At 39.8% G+C, this 20,001-nt stretch overlaps 1 protein-coding gene and 1 long non-coding RNA gene across 4 annotated transcripts in view; one reads left to right on the plus strand and one right to left on the minus strand.

The window, feature by feature from the left end:
* CCDC83 (coiled-coil domain containing 83) overlaps positions 1-20,001 on the minus strand; it is a 53,275-nt gene that overhangs the window by 6,218 nt on the left and 27,056 nt on the right. Inside the window, exons 5-10 of one of the 3 annotated variants that reach the window (XM_032852891.1) lie at positions 17,212-17,303; positions 14,604-14,672; positions 8,576-8,697; positions 4,967-5,043; positions 4,264-4,442; positions 1,203-1,523 (exon numbers count right to left, since the gene is read on the minus strand). In XM_032852891.1, coding sequence (XP_032708782.1) covers positions 1,362-1,523; positions 4,264-4,442; positions 4,967-5,043; positions 8,576-8,697; positions 14,604-14,672; positions 17,212-17,303 — 701 coding nt within the window. In that variant the 3' untranslated portion in view covers positions 1,203-1,361. Of the gene's footprint in view, positions 1-1,202; positions 1,524-4,263; positions 4,443-4,966; positions 5,044-8,575; positions 8,698-14,603; positions 14,673-17,211; positions 17,304-20,001 lie in introns of those variants that run through there. The other 2 variants (XM_032852889.1, XM_032852890.1) reach the window with 2 other exon arrangements.
* On the plus strand, positions 1,284-19,287 carry LOC116864990. Its single transcript, XR_004382122.1, has 3 exons — positions 1,284-1,294; positions 7,134-7,135; positions 18,961-19,287. It is a non-coding gene; the product is annotated as an uncharacterized LOC116864990 (long non-coding RNA).

Genomic DNA, 20,001 nt, shown 5'->3' on the forward strand with positions numbered 1-20,001 from the left:
TTGCTACTCTATCTTTTTGAAATACTTGGAGAAATTTACCAGTAAAGCAAGCCATCTTGGTTTGAAATCTTCCTCATGGGAAAATTTTAAGTACATATTAGATCTTTTTTTATAGATTGGGGACTATTCAGAATTTTTTTTTCCTCCTGAAAGAAATGTTTTTCAAGAAATGTTTCCATTTCATCAAAGTTGTCAACTTTATTGAGAAAGTTTTTTCCTTTAATTTCCTTTTATGATATTTTTCATAATGTCAGTAAAATCTGTAGTGATACTTTCTTTTTCATTTGTTTTTTGTTTTCTTTCTTGATTAGTCTGACTAGGAGTTATCAACTTTACTAGGAGTTATCAACCATTCAAACTGGCTTTTGGCTTGTTGATTTTCTCTTTGTCTTTGGCCTTATATTTCAAAGATGTTCCTTGTAGACAGCATTATAAGTAAATGTAGCTTTAAAATGGAAAGTTGATGTCAGATTCAGGCACAGTCATAGTCCTTGTCTTGTGGCACTCACAAGAGGGAAGTGGTAATGGTCTTGAACTGGGACTTAGCAGTTTAGACTTGTATTTTGTTTTTCTAAGATTTATTAATTTATTTGAGACAGAGAGGGCTGGGGGGCAGAGAGAGAGGGAGAAAGAATCACAAGCAGATTTCCCACCAAGCCTGGAGCCCAGCCCATGCTCCATGTGGGGCTTGATGTAAGGCTGGACATGGCGCTCCACACAGGTCTCCACAGGGGGCTTGATCATAGGACCCTGAGATTGTGACCTGAGCTGAAATCAGCTTCTTCACCAACTGAATCACCCAGGTGCCCCCAGCAGTTTAGACTTAACAGAAGTGAGAGGGAAAGGATTTCACTCTTGGTGGAATATTTTTAGATAATAAATTACCACCCTCAAATTCATTTGTTTCTAAAGCATTTTATATTTATTATAGTGTTAAAGAAGAATAGGCTTGAATTGTGGCCTGGCTATCATTCAGCACTCTCAGAGGCAAAGCTGTGTAGTCAGTGCTATACAAGTCTCAGAATTTGTCTTAGAAAACTCCTAACTGAACTGTTTCTTTTTGGAATGATAGATGAAGCAGCAGACTTTAAGTGGTAAGGAAACTCAGAAACCATCTTGGGCCCATTATCATTTTTCTGTATACTTGGATATGGAAATATAAAGTGTACTCTCATTTTTGTCATGCAGATAAATGAACAACTGAATACTTAGAACTTGGATTTTAAATGTCATCATGACCTTTAGAAATAACAACCAGTTTAAAAATGGACCAAAGTGTAAATAAAATGGGCAAGTAATACACTTAAGTTCCCAATGAAAATTTATAAGAAAAAGTTATTTTTGCTTTGCAGTGTTTGGTCTTAGAGAAAAGACTTCATCATTTTATATGTGATGCGGCTTTCTGGGCTCCTGACATCTTCATAACATTTGACTGGAATTTCTTTCTCTTGAAAATGAATGGGCATTTTCTGGCTCTCCACACTCATGAGCTTCACCTGCAGGGGACCCAGGTTTACATAATCCTATGGTGAACAGACACAGAAGAGAATAGGAGAGGTTATCCAACAAGGTATCAGTCTTAATAGTTAGGTTTCTTTTATTATAGTTGGCCTTTATCTGACAGATTTCATTGCCCTCTTAACTGCCTGAATAACATGTGAAATATGAGAGCCACTGTAAACAGAAAACCACTCAATAAGCTTGTATACCCAGTGGGGCATGGTTTCAAGAGCTCCCAAAGAGCAGGCAGCAAGCCAACAGGCTTGTCTTTCAGGGAGTTGGGTGGGGAGCACCAATTAGAGTGGGGAGATACATTATCTCAAAGTCTTTTAATTGGTAAAAGAAAAGTGTTGGCTATATGTAGCCCTCTGCTGGCCAGGATATAACCACAGCAGAGTTTTCTACATTATTCAAGAACAATGGGAAGGATCTGTAAACATCACTTTGACTATAAGTATTCTTATTAAGCAAATGCTCCATGAATTTTTCACTTCTCAAAGGATCACTGGGTACTGTGTAAGTAAAACTGACCATATTCTGTCAAACTAACTATAGTTTAAGATATCTGCAAATGGAATTAGAAATCTAATTTACATGAAATCCCAGCCAACCCAATAGTGGGTTGAAACAGCTCAGGCCCTACCCAGCATGCCTTCCTCTTAGAAGCCTTCTCAAGCCATAACTCTCTCTTTTGAATTCCTTCAACATTTCAGCAAGCCTTTCCTGAGTTCCCACTTTGTACCAGGCCCTGTACCAAGTGCTGAGGTACAATGATGAGGTCACAGACTGACTGGTCAGGGAGACAGATACAGGTGCTACATTCCTCATGTACATTGATTAGTGATGTCCTAATCTGTCTTCTAGCATGTAACCGTGTGAGGGGAGGGCGCTCCCTACAGGCATCTTTGAAACTTCATTTCTGCCTATTCTCCCCATAAATTCCCAAACATCTAACAAGTACCTGGCACGTGTGGGGTTTTCAAGAAACATTTATTAGAATTTAGGAAAATCACTGAATGAAAAAAGGAAGGCATTATTTTATGCCTCAAAAATGCATATAGTTGTATTTATTTTATTTTAAAAATATGTAATTATAGAGCTACACTAAACATAAGACAGGAGAAAAACAAACTGACGGATGTCTCCAACATATTTCCGAGTCTGCGCAAGCTGTCATCACAAAATATCATAGATGGACTGGCTTACACAGCAGACATTTAGTTCTCACAGTCTGGAGACTGGGAAATTCAAGATCAGGGTGCTACATTGGATGAGTTCTGATAAGAGTTCTCTTTCTGGCTTGCAGATGGCTGCCTTCTCACTGTGTCCTTACAAGGCACATCATCTTCTTGTAAGTCCTCTTCCTATCAAACTGGGGCTCCATTTTTTTTTTAACCTCATTTAACCTTAATTACCTCCTAAAGACCCTATCTGTAGATTGGGTGTGAGGGCTTCAACATATGAATATGGTGCGGGTGGGAATGGGGATGGGGATCCAATTCAGTCCATAGCGTACATAGTGCCATTTCCACCATCAAAAACCTCCATGGAAAGTAAGAAGGTCTTTCATTCAGCCAAATGGTATGTGAGTTTGGAATTTTGTAAACAATGGTGCACTAGCCTGAGGTCATGATAACATACCAAGTGTCATGATTTCAAAACCCCCATGGGGGTGTTTGAATGCCATTAGAGACTAGAACTTTAGTCTTTGTCACTTGATGTTAGCAGGACTGAGGTGTATTCAGCTAAAATGGTTTGTGTTGAGTTTTTTAGTTTCTTCTGCTTTCATATAGCACTCGTTCTCCTACCAGCCTTTAAGTTCTAGGAGAATTTTTAAAGTTATTGGTAGTACCAAGAAGGAAAATGGCAAGGGATAGGTGTGGGAGTAATTGGAATGTACCAAAAAGGCTTTAAAAGTAAAAAGCTTTGATACTCCAGTTTTCACCTAATATGGTATATGTGGCAGTCTACACTTTCCAAAGATGACCATGCCAATAGATATCCTAACCCACATGCTGTTCTTAGAGTGTGGTGCTCCTTCCTCTTTCCATATGCAGGAGCTACATTCCCTCCCTTTGGGTGGAACTTTGTAACTACATCAACGACTAGAATATGAGAAAAGAGATGGTATATGATTTCCAAATCTAAGTCATATAAAATATTGCAGCTTTCACCTTGGTCCCTGGTATTGCTTGTTCTCAGAGAAGGCAGACACCATAATAAAACAATAAAGGCACCCCGTGGAGAGCCCATGTGAAGAACGGAGGCTCCCAGCTTAGCCAGCATTCACTTGCCAGCCATCTGAGTGAGCCACCCTGGAAGTGGATCCTCCTGCCCCAGTCAAGCCTTCAGATGACCTCGTCGCCCCCGCTGACATAGGACTGCAACTGCCTGAGGGCCCAAGTGAGAACTGTCCACTGGAGCCCTTCCCAAATTCCTAACCAACAGAAGCCATGAAAGAGAATAAATGACAATTGTTATAAGCTGCTAAGTTTGGAGGTAATTTGTTATATAGCATTAGATAACTTACATGGTATACTAGGAATGAACCCCTGTTAATGAATATATGTAGCAAATTGCACGAGTAAAAGTGAAAATTCTATCTATTGAGAGATATGAATGGTGGGCCAACTTTACTAATAAGTTAGTTCAAATAGAATTTTTCAATTTCCATGTTTTAGGTTAATTTTCTCAATAAAACAACATGTACTCAAAAGTACATGAGTACTCTTAGTACTCAAAATTTTTTTTCATGAATCTTACCTTGAAATCCTTCTCATCCTCATATAGTAAGTATTTAATATCAGAGGGCCCAAACTCTATACATGAGCTGTTTTCTTCATCTGTCTGCAGTTGCTTGGCATATCTGATACCATCCTCATGACTGAGATACAAAGCACTGTCCTCTGCTGATGAGCTCATGAGGTCTCTACCTTTTACTTCTGCAGGTTGCAATTTTGGGATGAATACAAAGAAATTGGTTATTTGGGGATCGAGAAAAATGAAAGTACAATATACACTTTCTCACACTTTTAATTTGAAAGAGCTTTGAAAAATATAGAATCTTGTATTACCGTGAGAGTGAGTCCCATGTTTAGAATCTCTAAGTTGTATGCCCTTCTGTTAGCTGTTAGGTTTTGGTAATCATATGGTAACTTATATCATATGGTAATTTATGTGCATGCTGGTATTTTGGTTGGTTGACTAAACAGGAACCAAAAACACACCAGTGTAGACAGCACCCCATCCCTCTCCACGAGTATTTAATGTAATTCTCTGAAACATAGTGACTTTGATTTGAAAACAGGACAGAGAAAGCTGCAAGAAGAGAAATATGGAGAAGCTGGCCTGTATTTACTCCCTGAATAGCTCTTGGGTATGAGGTACCTGTCTATAATAGATGCTCAGTAAGTATTTGTTAATTTAAAAAAAAAAACACCCTATCACCATTACAATAAAATAATACCCCCATGTATTTCTGGCAACTCCAAAGGCGCTTTAGGCGGAGCTTTCAGTCCAGCAGCTTGAGTAAGATACAGTTGCCTAAAAAGAACAAATGAGAAAAACAGCCTGTCAGTTAAGAAATATTACACCATCTGCTCACTGGTGTCTTTCTCTCTGGTAGGTGTTGGAGACACATAGATGAAAAATGAGACATAGTTTCTATCTTTGAGGTCCATGAGGCCCAGTGGGGTACAGAGAGATCTACAGTATTTTAGGGTGATGGTCTCTACCCTGATGGGTGAGTTGGGGAGTGTGACAAATGCTGTGGGACAGAAGCAACACCTGATGGAGCTTTAGGAGTCAGGAAAGGTTTCCAGGTGCAGACGGTACCTGAACTGAGACTTGAAGAAACAGGGGCTTTTTACCAGGGAAGGGCTTGGGGTGAGGAAGGGTATTGCATGATAAGGGAATAACACACTTAATGTCCTGGGAATGAAAGTGAGCACGACACCTGTTAGGGTGCTATTGTAGTAATCCAGGTGAGGGACAACTGGGGCTTGACTGGATGGTTTTTAAATGAAGAGAAAAAGAGAAAGACAGTGAGCAGCAGGAATCCCAGGTGACATGGAGGATCTGGCTGTCACCGAGTGGCAGGTTTCAGTCACATGCAGGTGATGTGCACGTCCACCAACGCAGCTCTCGGTGCACATGTGTGAGCCTGTGCTCTGCTTTTCGGCACCCACTGAACTTTCAACCAGAGTATATGATGTCTTGCAAGCTCCCTATAGCTTTGTCTGAAGACAGCGTGAATCGGACTCTTGCAGATAGTCAAACCAGCCCCCATGCTTACCAGCTCAGCAATCAGAGTAAAACCCCTGGATTATAGGTTGTCAATTATTTAAAGAACATGAATAAAGTGTTATTCAAAATGCGTAAGTCTCCAGCAAATAATATAACTGCATACAATATTTATGTTTGTAAAAGCTTTTTAAGGTTCAGCTCAGTAAAGGTCACTTTCACATGTAGCTCTGGTCTGCAGGTAGACGTGTCTGAGGTCTTAGAATTCTCTTCTTTCCTGGTTTTCCCATTTTGAATCATTATGATTGTACTAAATGTCTTAAACTTCATAAGTGTGGATTCTCTCATAACCATTAATTTGTTGTCACCTTTGTATCACCATAGTGCACCAACACTTGATAATATGGAAAATACTTAAAGAATGTTATTATATGAAGTTAGTGTTAGATTTGTAAGTATTGGTCCACTTAGCCTCAGTTCTGTGGTGCTGGGGTCCCTGGGCAGTCACCTGTGGTGGACGTTCGCCTCATCTCATGTGTCTAGCAGATACTATGACATTCTATGTGAGTTGTGAAGGAGGAAGTCTGAGGAGCATTGGATGGGAAAGGTAGTAACTCTATTAGCTAAAATACCCCCATTCTTGAGCCAAATAGGGAAACACTTTTTGTATGTCCTTTGGGCATAGTTTGTGTGTAGTTCTCACCCTCCTAGTATATGACAAGACTGAGTTGCCATAAAATATGCAATATGTATTATATTTCTTTGACTTGAAAATGGCTTATAATAAAAGTTGCTGAATACACTCAAAAGTTATCCCGGAGAAGTAGTGGAACAGATAATTGAGGGTTAACACATTTCTGTTCCTTTATGCAGATCTTTCTAAAATGTCCTAAACACTTGCCCCAAGGAATTTATAATCTAGCAAGGAAGCAGCCATTAAATAAGTAATCATGAGTGTGATAAATGCAGGTCATGAAGGAAAAGATTAGGGTGCCATAGAAGCATGTACCAGGGCTCCTAACTGGGTTCTCATACACATTGCCCATGCTTGCTTTTTGCTTGGTCAGATTTTGAACGCATCTCTCCCAACTCAGAAGCCAGACTAAACACTCAGGTCTCTCACTAAAGAAAACCAAGCCACAATGCACTGATGAACACTGTCGGTTTTACTGAGGATTTTTGTGGGGCTAGGGGTTAAATTGGGTAGAGTTAAGTTGCACCTGACAAAGTTAAGTTGCAAAACAATGTCATGAAAATCTCCATTCAAAGTTGCTCATCTCCCTGCCCATCACAACCCAGTTCTCTCTGGCCATTGAAAGAATTCCCCTTTGTATAACTAGCCATTCCCAACCGTGGCAGCACCAAATCAGAGAAGACTGAGCGGACCAAAGCAGTGAATGGGGCTGGCAGTTTGGAGGGTAGATCCTTTCTAAGATTGGGCCTGTTGAGAAAAGAAGGAAAGACAACAGTGGAGGCAGGTAAAGCGCCAGCCGTGGCTGCCGAGATGAAGACCTGCCGGCTAAGAAGGTGACAGCAGCATCAGGTCGGACAGGAGCGTGGAGCTGGAGACCTGATCAAAGAGGAGGGGGCTGACAAGAGCACGTTGCCTACTGGGGGGACACTAAGGCCTACACCCTCTAGGACTCCTTGAGGGCATCAGCTCAAGAGACTGGGAATTCAGGAGTCCAGTAAACAGTCGACTGCCCGCCACATCTGCACAGGTGTCTACCTCTCCAGGGCACCGCTCGGACATTGTGTAAGGGAGCAGGTGGCTGGCCACTTCTCTGTACTGCCCCGCCAGACTTCAGCCTGTAACGCAACTACATGATTCCTGTTTCTCCATGCTTGATTCCTGTTTCTCCATGCTTGTATCCTGCTGCCCGTCCCTTAGCCCAGCAAACGACATCCCACAATACCTGTAGCCACCCTGCTTGGAACACATCAGGAAGTTTGTGAACAAGAAATACTCTATTATGTCACAAACAGTATTTTTTCATGCCACCCAAACCACAAGAACTACTTGGGTAGGAACTTTTTCGTGGCCCTTTCACCATGTTTAGTTTCTCGGCTTTAACTCCTGGACCAAGACATTTGTCTCCCATCTTCCACATGCACACCCAGCATCGGTGTGATTTGTTTCCCCTCTCTTCCTAAACATGCTACTCTTCAGAGTATCAATTGTTTCTGACAACTTGCCCAAATCACCACCACCACTCTGAATTTGAATTCCATATTCCAGGGTCCCAGTTTTCCTCAAGACGTGTGTTAAGAATTCTTTTGTCAGTTCAGAAAAAGAGCCTAAAGTACACATTTGGTTTCTCTTGCGCAGGAATAAATGTGACTTGGAATGCAAGGCTATTTTCTCTGCCTGGAAGGTGGCTTGACTCTCCACTATCAGAGGAAACAATGTTACAGTCCACAAGTCCACAAGTTACCACAAGGTAACCAGAAGCGCAGAAGACCTCCAGGAAGCTACAGCAAAGCTGATCACACCTCGTCTATCTTCTGCTGCACGGGTATGCTTTTATTTTTATGCCCATTTTCCCTGCTGACCTGGAGGCTTTTGAAGGTCAGCAGTTGTGATGTTCCTGGTTAAGTGTTTGCTGTTAAGATTACAGTGCATTGTTAGAAGAAGCAAGCCAAAGTTAGCATGTACCCACAGCCGATTGTAATAATCTTACACCTTCACCGTGGCCGTTTCGTGAGTGCCTTTCTTTGCAGCTGTTGCCATCCAGCTAGAGCATTAAAAAATTATATCATCTTTTAAAAATAACAACTTCTTACACATACAAATGTTTACAAGCTACTTTCTAGATATGCTAATGACTTTCACCTGGGTATTTTGAGATCCACAAGTCTACAGTTGAATAGTTGATCAATAAGCACCAAATTTTCTTCTTCCAGTTCATGAATAATGTTTTCCAATTTTTCAACTTCCTTCTTGTGGTTTGCAATCTGTTCTCAGAAGAGAATGGATGGATGTTGGTACTTGTTCACTTAGTTCAAGATAGTCTTCTGTAAAATACTCAACTCCTAAAAGTCCGTTTGCCTGAGGGGAAGATCTATCCTGTATTATTTATCACTGGGTTTGCTTTGTCCTTCCTCTCTAAGAAGTGATGGGTGGTCTCTTTTCTGGATTGTTTGCAGGACTTGTTTACATGGTTAGGCAGTTACTAGTGAATGGCAGGAGTTGTCTTTTCCTACTCTTCAGAAACCCTGGTGAGTTCTATGTGCTGGAGGTAGAGATAAACATGAAAATAAGACTAATTAACTTATCGTTGTGCTTAAATGGGGAAGATGGTGATAAAAACAAAAAGCAGTGTGATCAAACCAGAACGGAAGATGCTCAGCTATGGTGGGAGTTTCACTCTAGGTCTAGGGTAAGGGATAAGGGAGAATTAATAGAGGAGATGACATCTAATCTGGATCTTGAAAACCAAGTTGGGATTCTTCAGACAACAAAAGAAGGTACACTCTAGGCAGAACAAACCACATGTTAGGTACAGTTATTTTGGTTTGGATAGATACAAAGTGTATGTGGGGAGTAGGAGAGAAACTGGACAATTAGGGAAATAATGCTAAAGGGTTTGGTTTTCATTTTGTAGGTGATGGAAGGTCATGGGCATACATAGGTTTAATGTTTACTAAAGAAATATGACTAACTTAATTAAATATGAACAAAATTTGCTGCTTCTTTTGATGGAATTCCCATCAGTCTTTAAGAAGTATATTTTGGAAACTTTGTCTAAAGACTTAGGTAGTGGGAAAGATATATAGGATGTTACTAGACTCACCTCTCTGCCTGCCTCATGTAGCATGAGCTATACAGGTGTTGCATTGAGAGGTGCTCATGGAGATAGGTCAGGACGATAGGAGAATTAGAAGGGTATAGAAAAGGGGCACCTGCCTAGCTCAGTGAGTTAAGCATCTGACTCTTGATTTCAGCTCAAGTCATGATCTTAGGGTCGTGAGATCAAGCCCCATGTCTACTCTGGGCTCAGTGGAGAGTCTGCTTGAGATTCTCTCTCTCCCTCTTCCTATGCCCCTCCCAAGCATGCTTTCTCCCTAAAATAAATAAATGTTTTTTAAAAAAGACTATAAAAGAGAAAGTGATATGCTGATGGGAATAATGGAGATAAACTGGAAAAAGTAAGTATCTCAAGGGAATATGATGAAACAAAAAAGGTTCAGGGGTTTAGATTCAGTATCTCTTGTTAGGTGTTGCCAAGAGCGTAGCTGAGATGAGTACTTGGATAACTAACATTTTTGACTTGTACTTGAAATTTATTTATTGCATTTTGGAATCTGAAAACATTCTGTATATTACTACATGCATATCTCTCACATAAGTCATGTATTAAATGCTTAAATTCCTACTATGACCAAGGTTCTGTGTGAGACATAGAAGGATGCAAAAGTGAATGAGACATGGAAAGAGTTTCCCTCGGGGTGCCTGGGTGGCTCAGTAGGTTAAAGCCTCTGCCTTCGGCTTGGGTCATGATCCCAGAATCCTGGGATCGAGCCCCGCATGGGGCTCTCTGCTCTGCGGAGAGCCTGCTTCCTTCTCTCTCTCTGCCTGCCTCTCTGCCTACTTGTGATCTCTGTCTGTCAAATAAATAAATAAAATCTTAAAAAAAAAAAAGAGTTTCCCTCAAAGAGGCTTACAATCCGATGAACAAATACACGAATAACAGTAACATAAAACAATACTAGTGCCATAGAAAAGGTTCAAATATTGCTGGAGGCTTACAGTTAGAAAGAAAAGCATATATTATTTACCTGCCTTAAACTATTCAGCAAACCATTTTAAGTCCATAATACTAAATTATAGAAAGCTTTTAGGGGTTGGTGCTTTAGCATCTCGTGAGTTGGGAGATCATCAGCTTGATTACGGGCTTGAATGCCTTAAGGAAAAGTTAATAATTTTCAAATGTCCAAGAATGAGAAAAATTATATTTAGAGTTTGTAAACAGAAGGAATTGATAGAACATTTGGAAATGTTTGACCCAAGGGCTTGGCATGCTTGGGAGGCAGCACATACAGTTCTTGGTCTCCTTCCAAAGTTGAGAATGAAGAGTTCCTTTTTGGGGAGTTAAGTCTGATCTTCCAAGCTAAGGATATCTTGTGGCATCACTGACCCTTTGGACTACTAACTAAGGTTCCCAACAATTACTGTCTCCAGGCTTTTGAAATATTAGGGAAATGAAAACTACTTCCTTTTTATTACCATATAAATACCTTTACATTTCTAGGGTAAGAAAGTTAAAAGGAGGAAGTAGAAGACTGCTTTACTGGGCTTCTCCCCAGATACCCGAGAAAGGTACTTAAGAGATTGAGAAAGATAATTTAAACTATTATAAGTTAGAGACAGGATCCTGAATTAAATGTGTACACTTGAAAATTTCCCCTGCAAGATGCAAGTTAGCTTCATGCCTTCTCACACTTGAAACTCTGATTGCTAACCTCTTTGAATCCCTTTGTCTAGTTTTATTGGCTTTCTATTTGTTGAGTGAATCTAAGTCATTTGGAAATTTCAGTTTTCTTCCCTTCCTTAATTATCACGCTAAATAAAACCAGATAGTGTAAGTCATGCATAGGACACTACCTATCCTTCCCACAGATACAAGTTTTTGGTTATCAGTGAAAGATAGTTAAACAGAGAAATGCTTTCAGGACTTCCATTATTATTGTTTTTTTTGCACTGTATTTTAGTACCTTTAATGACATGTTTTTCCTGCAAGAGTTCCATTATTGAATATCCCTTGTTAATCATTCTAAACCTCTCTCAAAGAAATTAATTGACATAATTATTCCATTTCTGGGCAATTTTCAATTCTTGTGATAATACTTATAGCCAGGGATGATATTAATTAATTTTATGATTAAATTTAATAATGCTAAAATAAGTATTTATTGAAATAAGGAGAAATTAAGTCTATTAAATTTCCTTAAAATGATTTGTCCTTTATTACTAAGCTCTTTTGCTCATGATTTAATTAAACTTGACATTTTTCCTGTCTTTTATTTCTATTGAATCATGAGAAATAAAAAATAAAATGAAACAAAATATCATTTGTGGCTTTAGTAGGAAGGATCAAAACACCAAAAAACCCTTTCTTATCAGTCAGATATAAATTTTTACAGGTATTCTCTCTGAACCTAATATCTATGACATCTTACAAGATTTAAGATTTGAATTGTTAAATTATTATTAATTAGGATTTGCTGTTATATTCAATAAAAGTGTCAAGATTAAACTGCTCCCTAATATTCTTTAACTGTTAGGCTCACCTTGAGTTTTTGGGTTTTTTTAAAGATTTTATTTATTGGGCGCCTGGGTGGCTCAGTGGGTTAAGCCGCTGTGCCTTCGGCTCAGGTCATAATCTCAGGGTCCTGGGATCGAGTCCCGCATCAGGCTCTCTGCTCAGCAGGGAGCCTGCTTCCCTCTCTCTCTCTCTCTCTGCCTGCCTCTCCATCTACTTGTGATCTCTCTCTGTCAATAAATAAATAAAATCTTTAAAAAAAAGATTTTATTTATTTACTGGAGAGAGAAAGAGAAGCATATGCCCATGAGCAGGGGGAGGAGCTGAGAGAGTGGGAGAAGTAGGTTCCCCACTAAGCAGGAAGCCCAACACAAGGGCCTCAATCCCAGGACCCTGGCTGGGATCATGACCTGAGCCGAAGGCAGATGCTTAACCAACTGAGCCGCTCAGGCACTCATTCACCTTGAGTTTTTAAAATCAATATTCATTTTTTAAAACTGGGGATTCATCTTGATTCATTTTGGAAGTAGTTTGGACTCCTATTTACCATGACTTTATAAGGGCAGCTCAAAGATAATAGTTGCTATCATAGAAAGCACATTAATTTTTAAATTACTTGTTTCCCAGATTCACCAACTCTATTCAGCCAAATAGGGGGCAAGGAAAAGAGAAGGTGACAGTGACATTTTTACTTCAGGTATCTGAGCAGATGGTGAAAAAGGAGATGCAAGAAGTGAAAAATTAAAGAGAAATTTAACGAATCCTGCTTTAGTTATGTTGAGTACCTTTGGGACATCCATGTGGAAATATTTGGCAGGCAAATAAAGATACAGGTCTAGAGCTACGGACACACATGTTAGTGCTGAACATGCACATTTGAGAATCATGTACATATATATAACTTGCTAACAAGAGCTGTGTGTAGCTGAAGTTAATTCTTCCAAAAGAGAGGGAGTGTTCTTTCATAGACAGTATCTGAGCACAGGTTGGTGACTACTTGTCTGGATATAAAGGGAATTTCTAAGTAGTGAGTTTTGCACATCTTCTGTAGCACCTTGTAATATCTAGACCAAAGATTATCTACCTCTTTTATCCAATAACATGCTTTCACATCTTTATCCAAGATCTAAGCCATGCACTTGATTCATATCTCCAATGAATATATCTGTACTCACGGACATCCTTTTATTCAATAACTATATATTGAACATGGATTATTTATTAGTTCTCATGGACATGCAGTGGAAAAGGCATAGCCTGCTCTCTGCAATGAAGAGATAGATGCAAAAACAGACAATTTCAACATATTTTAACAAGAGTTATGAAACGAGAGCACAGAGTAAAAAGTACTCAAGACTTTGTGGGGGAAATACAAAATGATTCAGAAAGAAATTAAGCATCAAAGTCTGTGCCTAAAAGAGAGTTGGGAGTTTTCCAGGTACATGAGTGTAAGGAGGGAAGACAGAGGGTCTAGTCTGTACAGCGTGAGGAACACAGGACAGTGCCTCATAACAAAGAAGTTCTAGAAGTCCTCCCATGACCACATTCAGTGAGAGCAGTATGGCAGCGCTGGTATAGGGAGACCCGGGGAGCTGAGTCTAAGGTAGCACACTGGGCCACTAGTTCCCACATGTTCTCCAGAAAGAGGTGTGAAGAGAGTCTGATGACCAAGCTAGGATAGGCTGTAGAGACTGCAGTGGGTAGGGACATCCTGACCACTGGCAAATGGCTGCAACTGTGGGTTCGGTATTGGCTGCAACATGATGTCCACAAGGCCAGAGCAAGTCCATTCAGAAGTCACCAGTGCAGGGAGCAGACGAAAGCACATCCTGTACAGACAAAAGGCAGAGGGAGCAAAGATCCAAAGGAAACCCACAGATCTGAGCCCTCTTCAATGACATGCCCCACAAGAAGGCATGTAAGCCCCACCTCCTTATATAACAGGATCTGTCTTGGAGCAGAGCAGGGGGAAGTAAGGAAATCTAACCGACTGAACATTTATGCGAAGGAGACTATGTCATCCCAAAAAGGCAATTCAGAAACAGCAGGGAATGAGGTTAGAATGATCCTTCAGCCTTCCTCCCACTACCCAGAAGGAAGTAGAGTCTTGAGGAAGACTAGATCAATTTTAGGGCATAAAGAAGCTTCATACATTTGAGTATATTATATGAGTCAGGATGCCAAAAATGATTTCTGGTTGTTATTGAAATTATTGATGGTATTCATTGAGTAACAGCTTGTAATAAGATTAGGATTCCACTTAAATTTTACTTTAGCTAGTCGCAATTCTATGCTTTTCCCATGTCTTCAGCTCATAAATTAACGTCCTTTCCAGTTCAAAAAAAGAGAAAGAAGAAATTGTTTTTTAAAATTCCACCTACTGGGGCACCTGGGTGGCTCAGTGGGTTAAGTCACTGCCTTCGGCTCCGGTCACAATGTCAGGGTCCTGGGATTGAGCCCTGCTCTAGCTCTCTGCTCAGCGGGGAGCCTGCATCCCCCTCTTTCTGCCTGTCTCTCTGCATACTTGTGATCTCTCTCTCTGTCAAATAAATAAATAAAATCTTTAAAAATAAATAAATAAAATAAAATTCCACCTACCTCCTTTTTCAGCCAGTCATTCTCCCAGATCTCTCGGTAGCTGCCCTTGTCAATGAACCGTATGGCATTCTAAAAGAAAGTTTCTGTATTAAGGAAGACTTGCAGCAGGTGCTTCACAATCAACTTATCTGATCATTTTACATTATGTTTTGCAATTGTTTTGGGAATATATCTAAGAACTTCTGCTTCAGTTGTTCTTTATTCTCATATTATTTTTTGCTGATTCACACTGCCTAATACAGGTGATTTAGAGAACTGGACAATAGCTATCCATTCAATTTGGCTTCCATTGTGACTGAATCTGATTGCCATGATGAAATCAATTCATTAAGTGATCTGTTCCATGATTAAAGCGGGTAAACTTCAGGGACCAAATATTCTTCAAGTTTATGGTCACAGACATAATCCAACATAGAGCAAAAGCATGAGTAGATTCTCTTACTACATTTTTAATCTGAAAGACTTCTGCATGTCAGTAATAAAAATATACATATTTACAAACTTAATAGCAAATAGTTTCAGGGTAACTAGACTGTCTCCTGGAGAAAGTAATTTTAGATGAAGAAAACAGGAAAATCATCACTTTTTCAGTAGTTCATAAAATGTAAATTAATTTTCAATTTTTGTTTATTTATAGTTTTCCCCAAAAGAACTTTATAATGGATGAAAGATTGCATTTATCTGTGAGGTACTTTTATATGGATACCATGCTAGAAATTCCACGTTCAGTAACCAAAGGGCATAACCAAAGCAAGAGAAATTAGGAAAAATTTTATAGATCATAAACACAGACAGAAGTAATTTAAAAATATGAATAAATTTATCTCAGTCTTTGAATTGGAAGATTTGCAATAATTTTTTTTTCTTCAAATCATGCTAATTGGACTAAGGGTGCACCTACATTCCCTAGGAACCAAGACCTTTTATACAACCAGCTGCCACTGATAGCTCTGAAGTGTCCTGGAACACAGAATTTCATTTGAACAGAAGCAGAATACATCTCATAACGGAAGTTAGTGGGCTAATGGCTTCATTCACTAACAATGGAGCAGGGGTCTTCAACTTTGGGTGCATGCTAGAATCTCCTGGGCAGGTCAACAAATCCAGAAACCAAGTCAATATCGCAGGCCAATTACACGAGCATCTCTGAGGAACCAAATGAGTTAACCAAACTTCTCAGGTGATTCTAATATGCAGCCAAGGTTGCACAACAGTGGATTATCAGAAGCTAAAGTTACGCTAAAATAGCCAGATAAAATGGGGAAAATTCATTCACATGTGTGGGTGTTAGGCATTAATGTAGAGAAAAGACAGTGTATCAGGTAGTGAGTAAGAATGATGATCTGAAGGAGACATCTGGAATTGAATCTCGATTCTGCCACTTGCTCTAGGAAAGCCACAAAAATTTCTCTGTGCCTCAGTCTTCTCATTAGCGAGTCCCTGCCTTATGGGATTGTTGAGAGACATACATGTAAAATGCTCAGAGCAGTATCTGGAACAGTCCTCGTCATATATTGAATGTGTATACTTGAAATATATTTGACCTACAGATGCATTTTTAATCATCTTAACTAAGTTCGGATCATTTTATTGTTGACTTCACCATTTCATCATATTCAGTCCCAAATGGGCTGAATTTTATGGGCAAATAAACTATTGGTCAGTTCTCCATAATCCTTTATATTTGTATAAGTACGTAAAAGTCATGCAGTAGGATAGTAACTGAAAGAACAATTGAACTAACAGTTAAGCAACAAACAATAGCAACTGAAATTCAGTGAAGAACTTTAAAGAAGACCAGATGTTTATGATTCTGAAGAGGAGTTACTCTAAATGAAGAGACAGTCCCTGTGGGGATCTTAGTAACCAAAGAGATAGTCTGGGGGCAGGGGAAGGACAGTGAAAACAAAGGGATTAGAAAACATAAAATGTTGGATATTACATCTCAAACTTTTTTTAAGATTTTATTTATTTGTCAGAGAGAGAGAGAGTGGGCATGAGCAGAGGGGTACAGCAGGAAGAGGGAGAAGCAGTCTCCCCACCGAGCAGGGAACCTGATGCGGGACTTGATCCCTGGACGCTGGGATCATGAACTGAGCTGAAGGCAGACACTTAACTGACTGAGCCGTCCAGGCGCCCCTCAAACATTTTTTAATATCCCCAAATTTTAAAGCTCCACAATGTAAAGTGTACTCTCTTAGGTTTGGATATATATGACAGTACTTTTTAGACAAACCATATTTCATTTTATAATGCATCCAAAACTTGTATTTAATAATTTGTTGTAGCCATTATTATTACTTAAAAATAACTGAATAAGTTACTGAGCTCTTGTTCCTTATGAGCACTATGCTACTTAAATCATCTCATTTAATCCTCATACTCTTCTTTAAAGGTAAATAACATTATTGCCCTTTTTTTAAAATTAGGAAACTGAAGCCCAGCGAAGTCAAGGAACAAATTTAGTTTATATTCCCAGTAAGTGGTAGAACCATGATTTAAACTAAACTGCCAAACTTCAGAACTCAGGTCCTTAATCATTATAATATACCATGGGAAAAAATAGGGGAGCAACTTTTGTTTTGTTTTTAAGAAAACTGAAATATACCTGTGTGGCCCATTCCTTCTTTTGATCCAGTTGCAACAAAGTTTCTCTGATTATTTTCTTTCTAGCATCTTCCAGAGTGACTTTATAGTGTTCTTTAAAAAGAAAATTAGAAGCTTTAACAAGGCTAGTCCTAGGTAAAACTATGCTGCTCGTAAATTTTATCTTTCATGATCCTCTCCTCTCCTTTCTACATATTTTCCCCCCCAAATTCTCAGGGCACATTTTTACTGAAGCATCTAGTACCTCCTGTTAGAAGAAACGCTCCAATAATTTGCCAACACCTTAATGTGAATTAGCTTAAGATGCTGTCTCTCCTAAGAATATTTGTATTCTCAAAGGATTGTCTTTCCAAAGGGAAAATTCCCAATACTTTAGGGCAGCCATCTACCTTGCATATCACGCACTTCTGATTCCATAATGGAAATATAAAGAAGATTTGATTATCTACAGGAGAAGCATCCTGTACCTCTGGCTCCATCTAACTAAATTTCCAGTATTCTTGGCATGTGTTTCCTTGGGCAGGAAAGACAGAATGAGAAGACAGAGTGGGTGAAGGGGCTGTGAAAGTCAGCCCCTCGTTCTGAGTGGGGCTCAGAGCAAGAAAGGAGGACAGATATGAAGAAGTGCAGGATTTTTATTCTCTCCAGATTTTCTTATGTCATAGTCAGGATTGAGAGAGCAAAGGATCATAAAATTTTAGGCCTTGAAATATGCTTCGTGATCATACTATCAACAACTCTGTTCAAGGGAAAGTGAGGTATAGTGACATTAAGGCTGCTGTAGAGAGTGGAGAGGAAGGAAACTGGTCTAACCTGACATCTGGAGAATAAGAAAATGGAAGTCCTCATGATTCCAGCCCGCATATACCCATCCATACAACCTCTATTCTTTTTACTCCCATTTGGAGTTATCACTTGGACATTTTAATCATTCCAATCTCATTTCTGATAGAATTTGTTTCAATTCAGGACCTAGTCCACTAGATTAAGGGTGGCTGTTTAGTTGAAACTTCTACTCAACAAAACACAACAGGCAGTCTAAGAGTTGCAATGGATCAGGAGTTTAGTTATAACGGATTTTTCATTCTTAACATCTGAAAGAAACCATCACCTGGAGCTTGATAAGATTAAATATTAATTCTTTGCTGCAAATCCTAAAAAACAGATGATCAAATATGCTCTGACTAAAGTTATAGCTGTCTCCAGTGCCATATTAACACTGACAAAACAATAAAAATACCCAACTTGTTCCAAGTTCCATATAAAATTCTATGAACTCTTTATCTTCTGAAGAACAGAGTAACCAGCACAAGGGAGGATATAAAAATCTCATTGCTAGCTTTCGTGATTCCCATGCTGCTTTGAGAAACAACAGTTAACCATGCATTTGTGAATACAGCCAAAGAAGCTGGGAGTATGAAACATCTCCTTCTCATAAAAGTTGGAGATGTTGCTAATGGGAGCATGGGAGACTGTAGCTTTGTGTCTTTAAACTCCTGGCTGTTCCGACCCCTAATGTGGCCACTTCTCAGAAGCTGATGGCAAAGCCACGCTGGCTGAAACTTGCTTTGCATCATTCTGCCTTCTCTGCTGGGTCTAGCTCCGTGTTACTTTGCTCCCCCACTGTTTTCTGGAAGTCTGTTGCCCACTTTTCACACACTTGTCAGTGTCACATGACCTCACCGTGCTGACCCTCTCCTGTGGAGAGGCCGGTGGTGGCCTCTTGTGAGTCTCTTGGAGATCACCAAAGGACTCCCATTTTTACAGATGAAGAAATCAATGTTCAAAGAAGTAATGTTCCTTTTTTGTAAGTGCATTTGAACCCAAATCTTAGTGTACAAAGAAATTTTAGAGATTCCTGTCCTGTGTGCCTGGTGAAGGACAAAAGTAAAAATACTCTGTGACCCTGATATCTAATGACTTATCATAACCCCACACTTTCTGTATTGCTGGGCCTCACTAAGGTCCCCTTTCCTTTTATTGAGAGATAAAGCCTTTTCCTGGATAGAATAGTGACTGTGTTTCCTCTATTCACTATCCCAACATCTCCCAGCCAAAGTTCAGGGAAGCAGCTCTAGGTGCTTCCTCCCCGCCCCCACTCCCCCACCCCAGAGCTCATGGATGGTCCCAAATAAGGCAGGGATGGATAGCTGACCACAGAATGGCCGACCCATGCCCCATGAGGAGGCATGGATAAAGGTCTTTGCTCATCTTCTTTAGGTAGATGATGACACCAGCTCTTCAGAATCTGGGCTGGAGAAAACTGCAAGAACTGGTGTGTGGGAAGCAAGAAGAGAATGGGGACAGGACAGAGCAAAGCAGAGGCTGCATGAAGGGGGCACAGGCCATGAAAGATAAATGTAGAGAGGAGCCATCGCTAGAGCTACCACTGGGCTTCTGTTTCCATCTTCAGTCTTCCCATTCCTCACGGCAAGTGATATATTCAAAGAACATGACCATGGGACATCAAACAAACTTAGCTTTATCTCTTCCCTTTAAAATGCATACTGTGAAGCTAGTAACTCTCCCAACAAGATATATGGCAAATTTTTTACTTTTCTGGATCCTTTGTGATAATAAGAGCCCTCCAATCAGGAATTAACATATCCAGTCTTTTGTAGTAATTAAAACTTTAAACTCCATTCAAAGCTGTGGCTATTCCCTTCCCAACCTGGACATACAACTATTTCCTCTAATTTGAGTTTCTGTGCCTCCTCCCTCAAGGCTGAAGAGAAACATGGAAAGGGACAAGAAAGCTCTCACTTGGCAGAGACTGTCTCAAGCTAATGTG

The sequence above is a fragment of the Lontra canadensis genome, unplaced genomic scaffold, assembly GCF_010015895.1.
Source record: "Lontra canadensis isolate GAN:19392208 unplaced genomic scaffold, GSC_riverotter_1.0 scaffold7, whole genome shotgun sequence".
Taxonomy (NCBI): Eukaryota; Metazoa; Chordata; class Mammalia; order Carnivora; family Mustelidae; genus Lontra; species Lontra canadensis.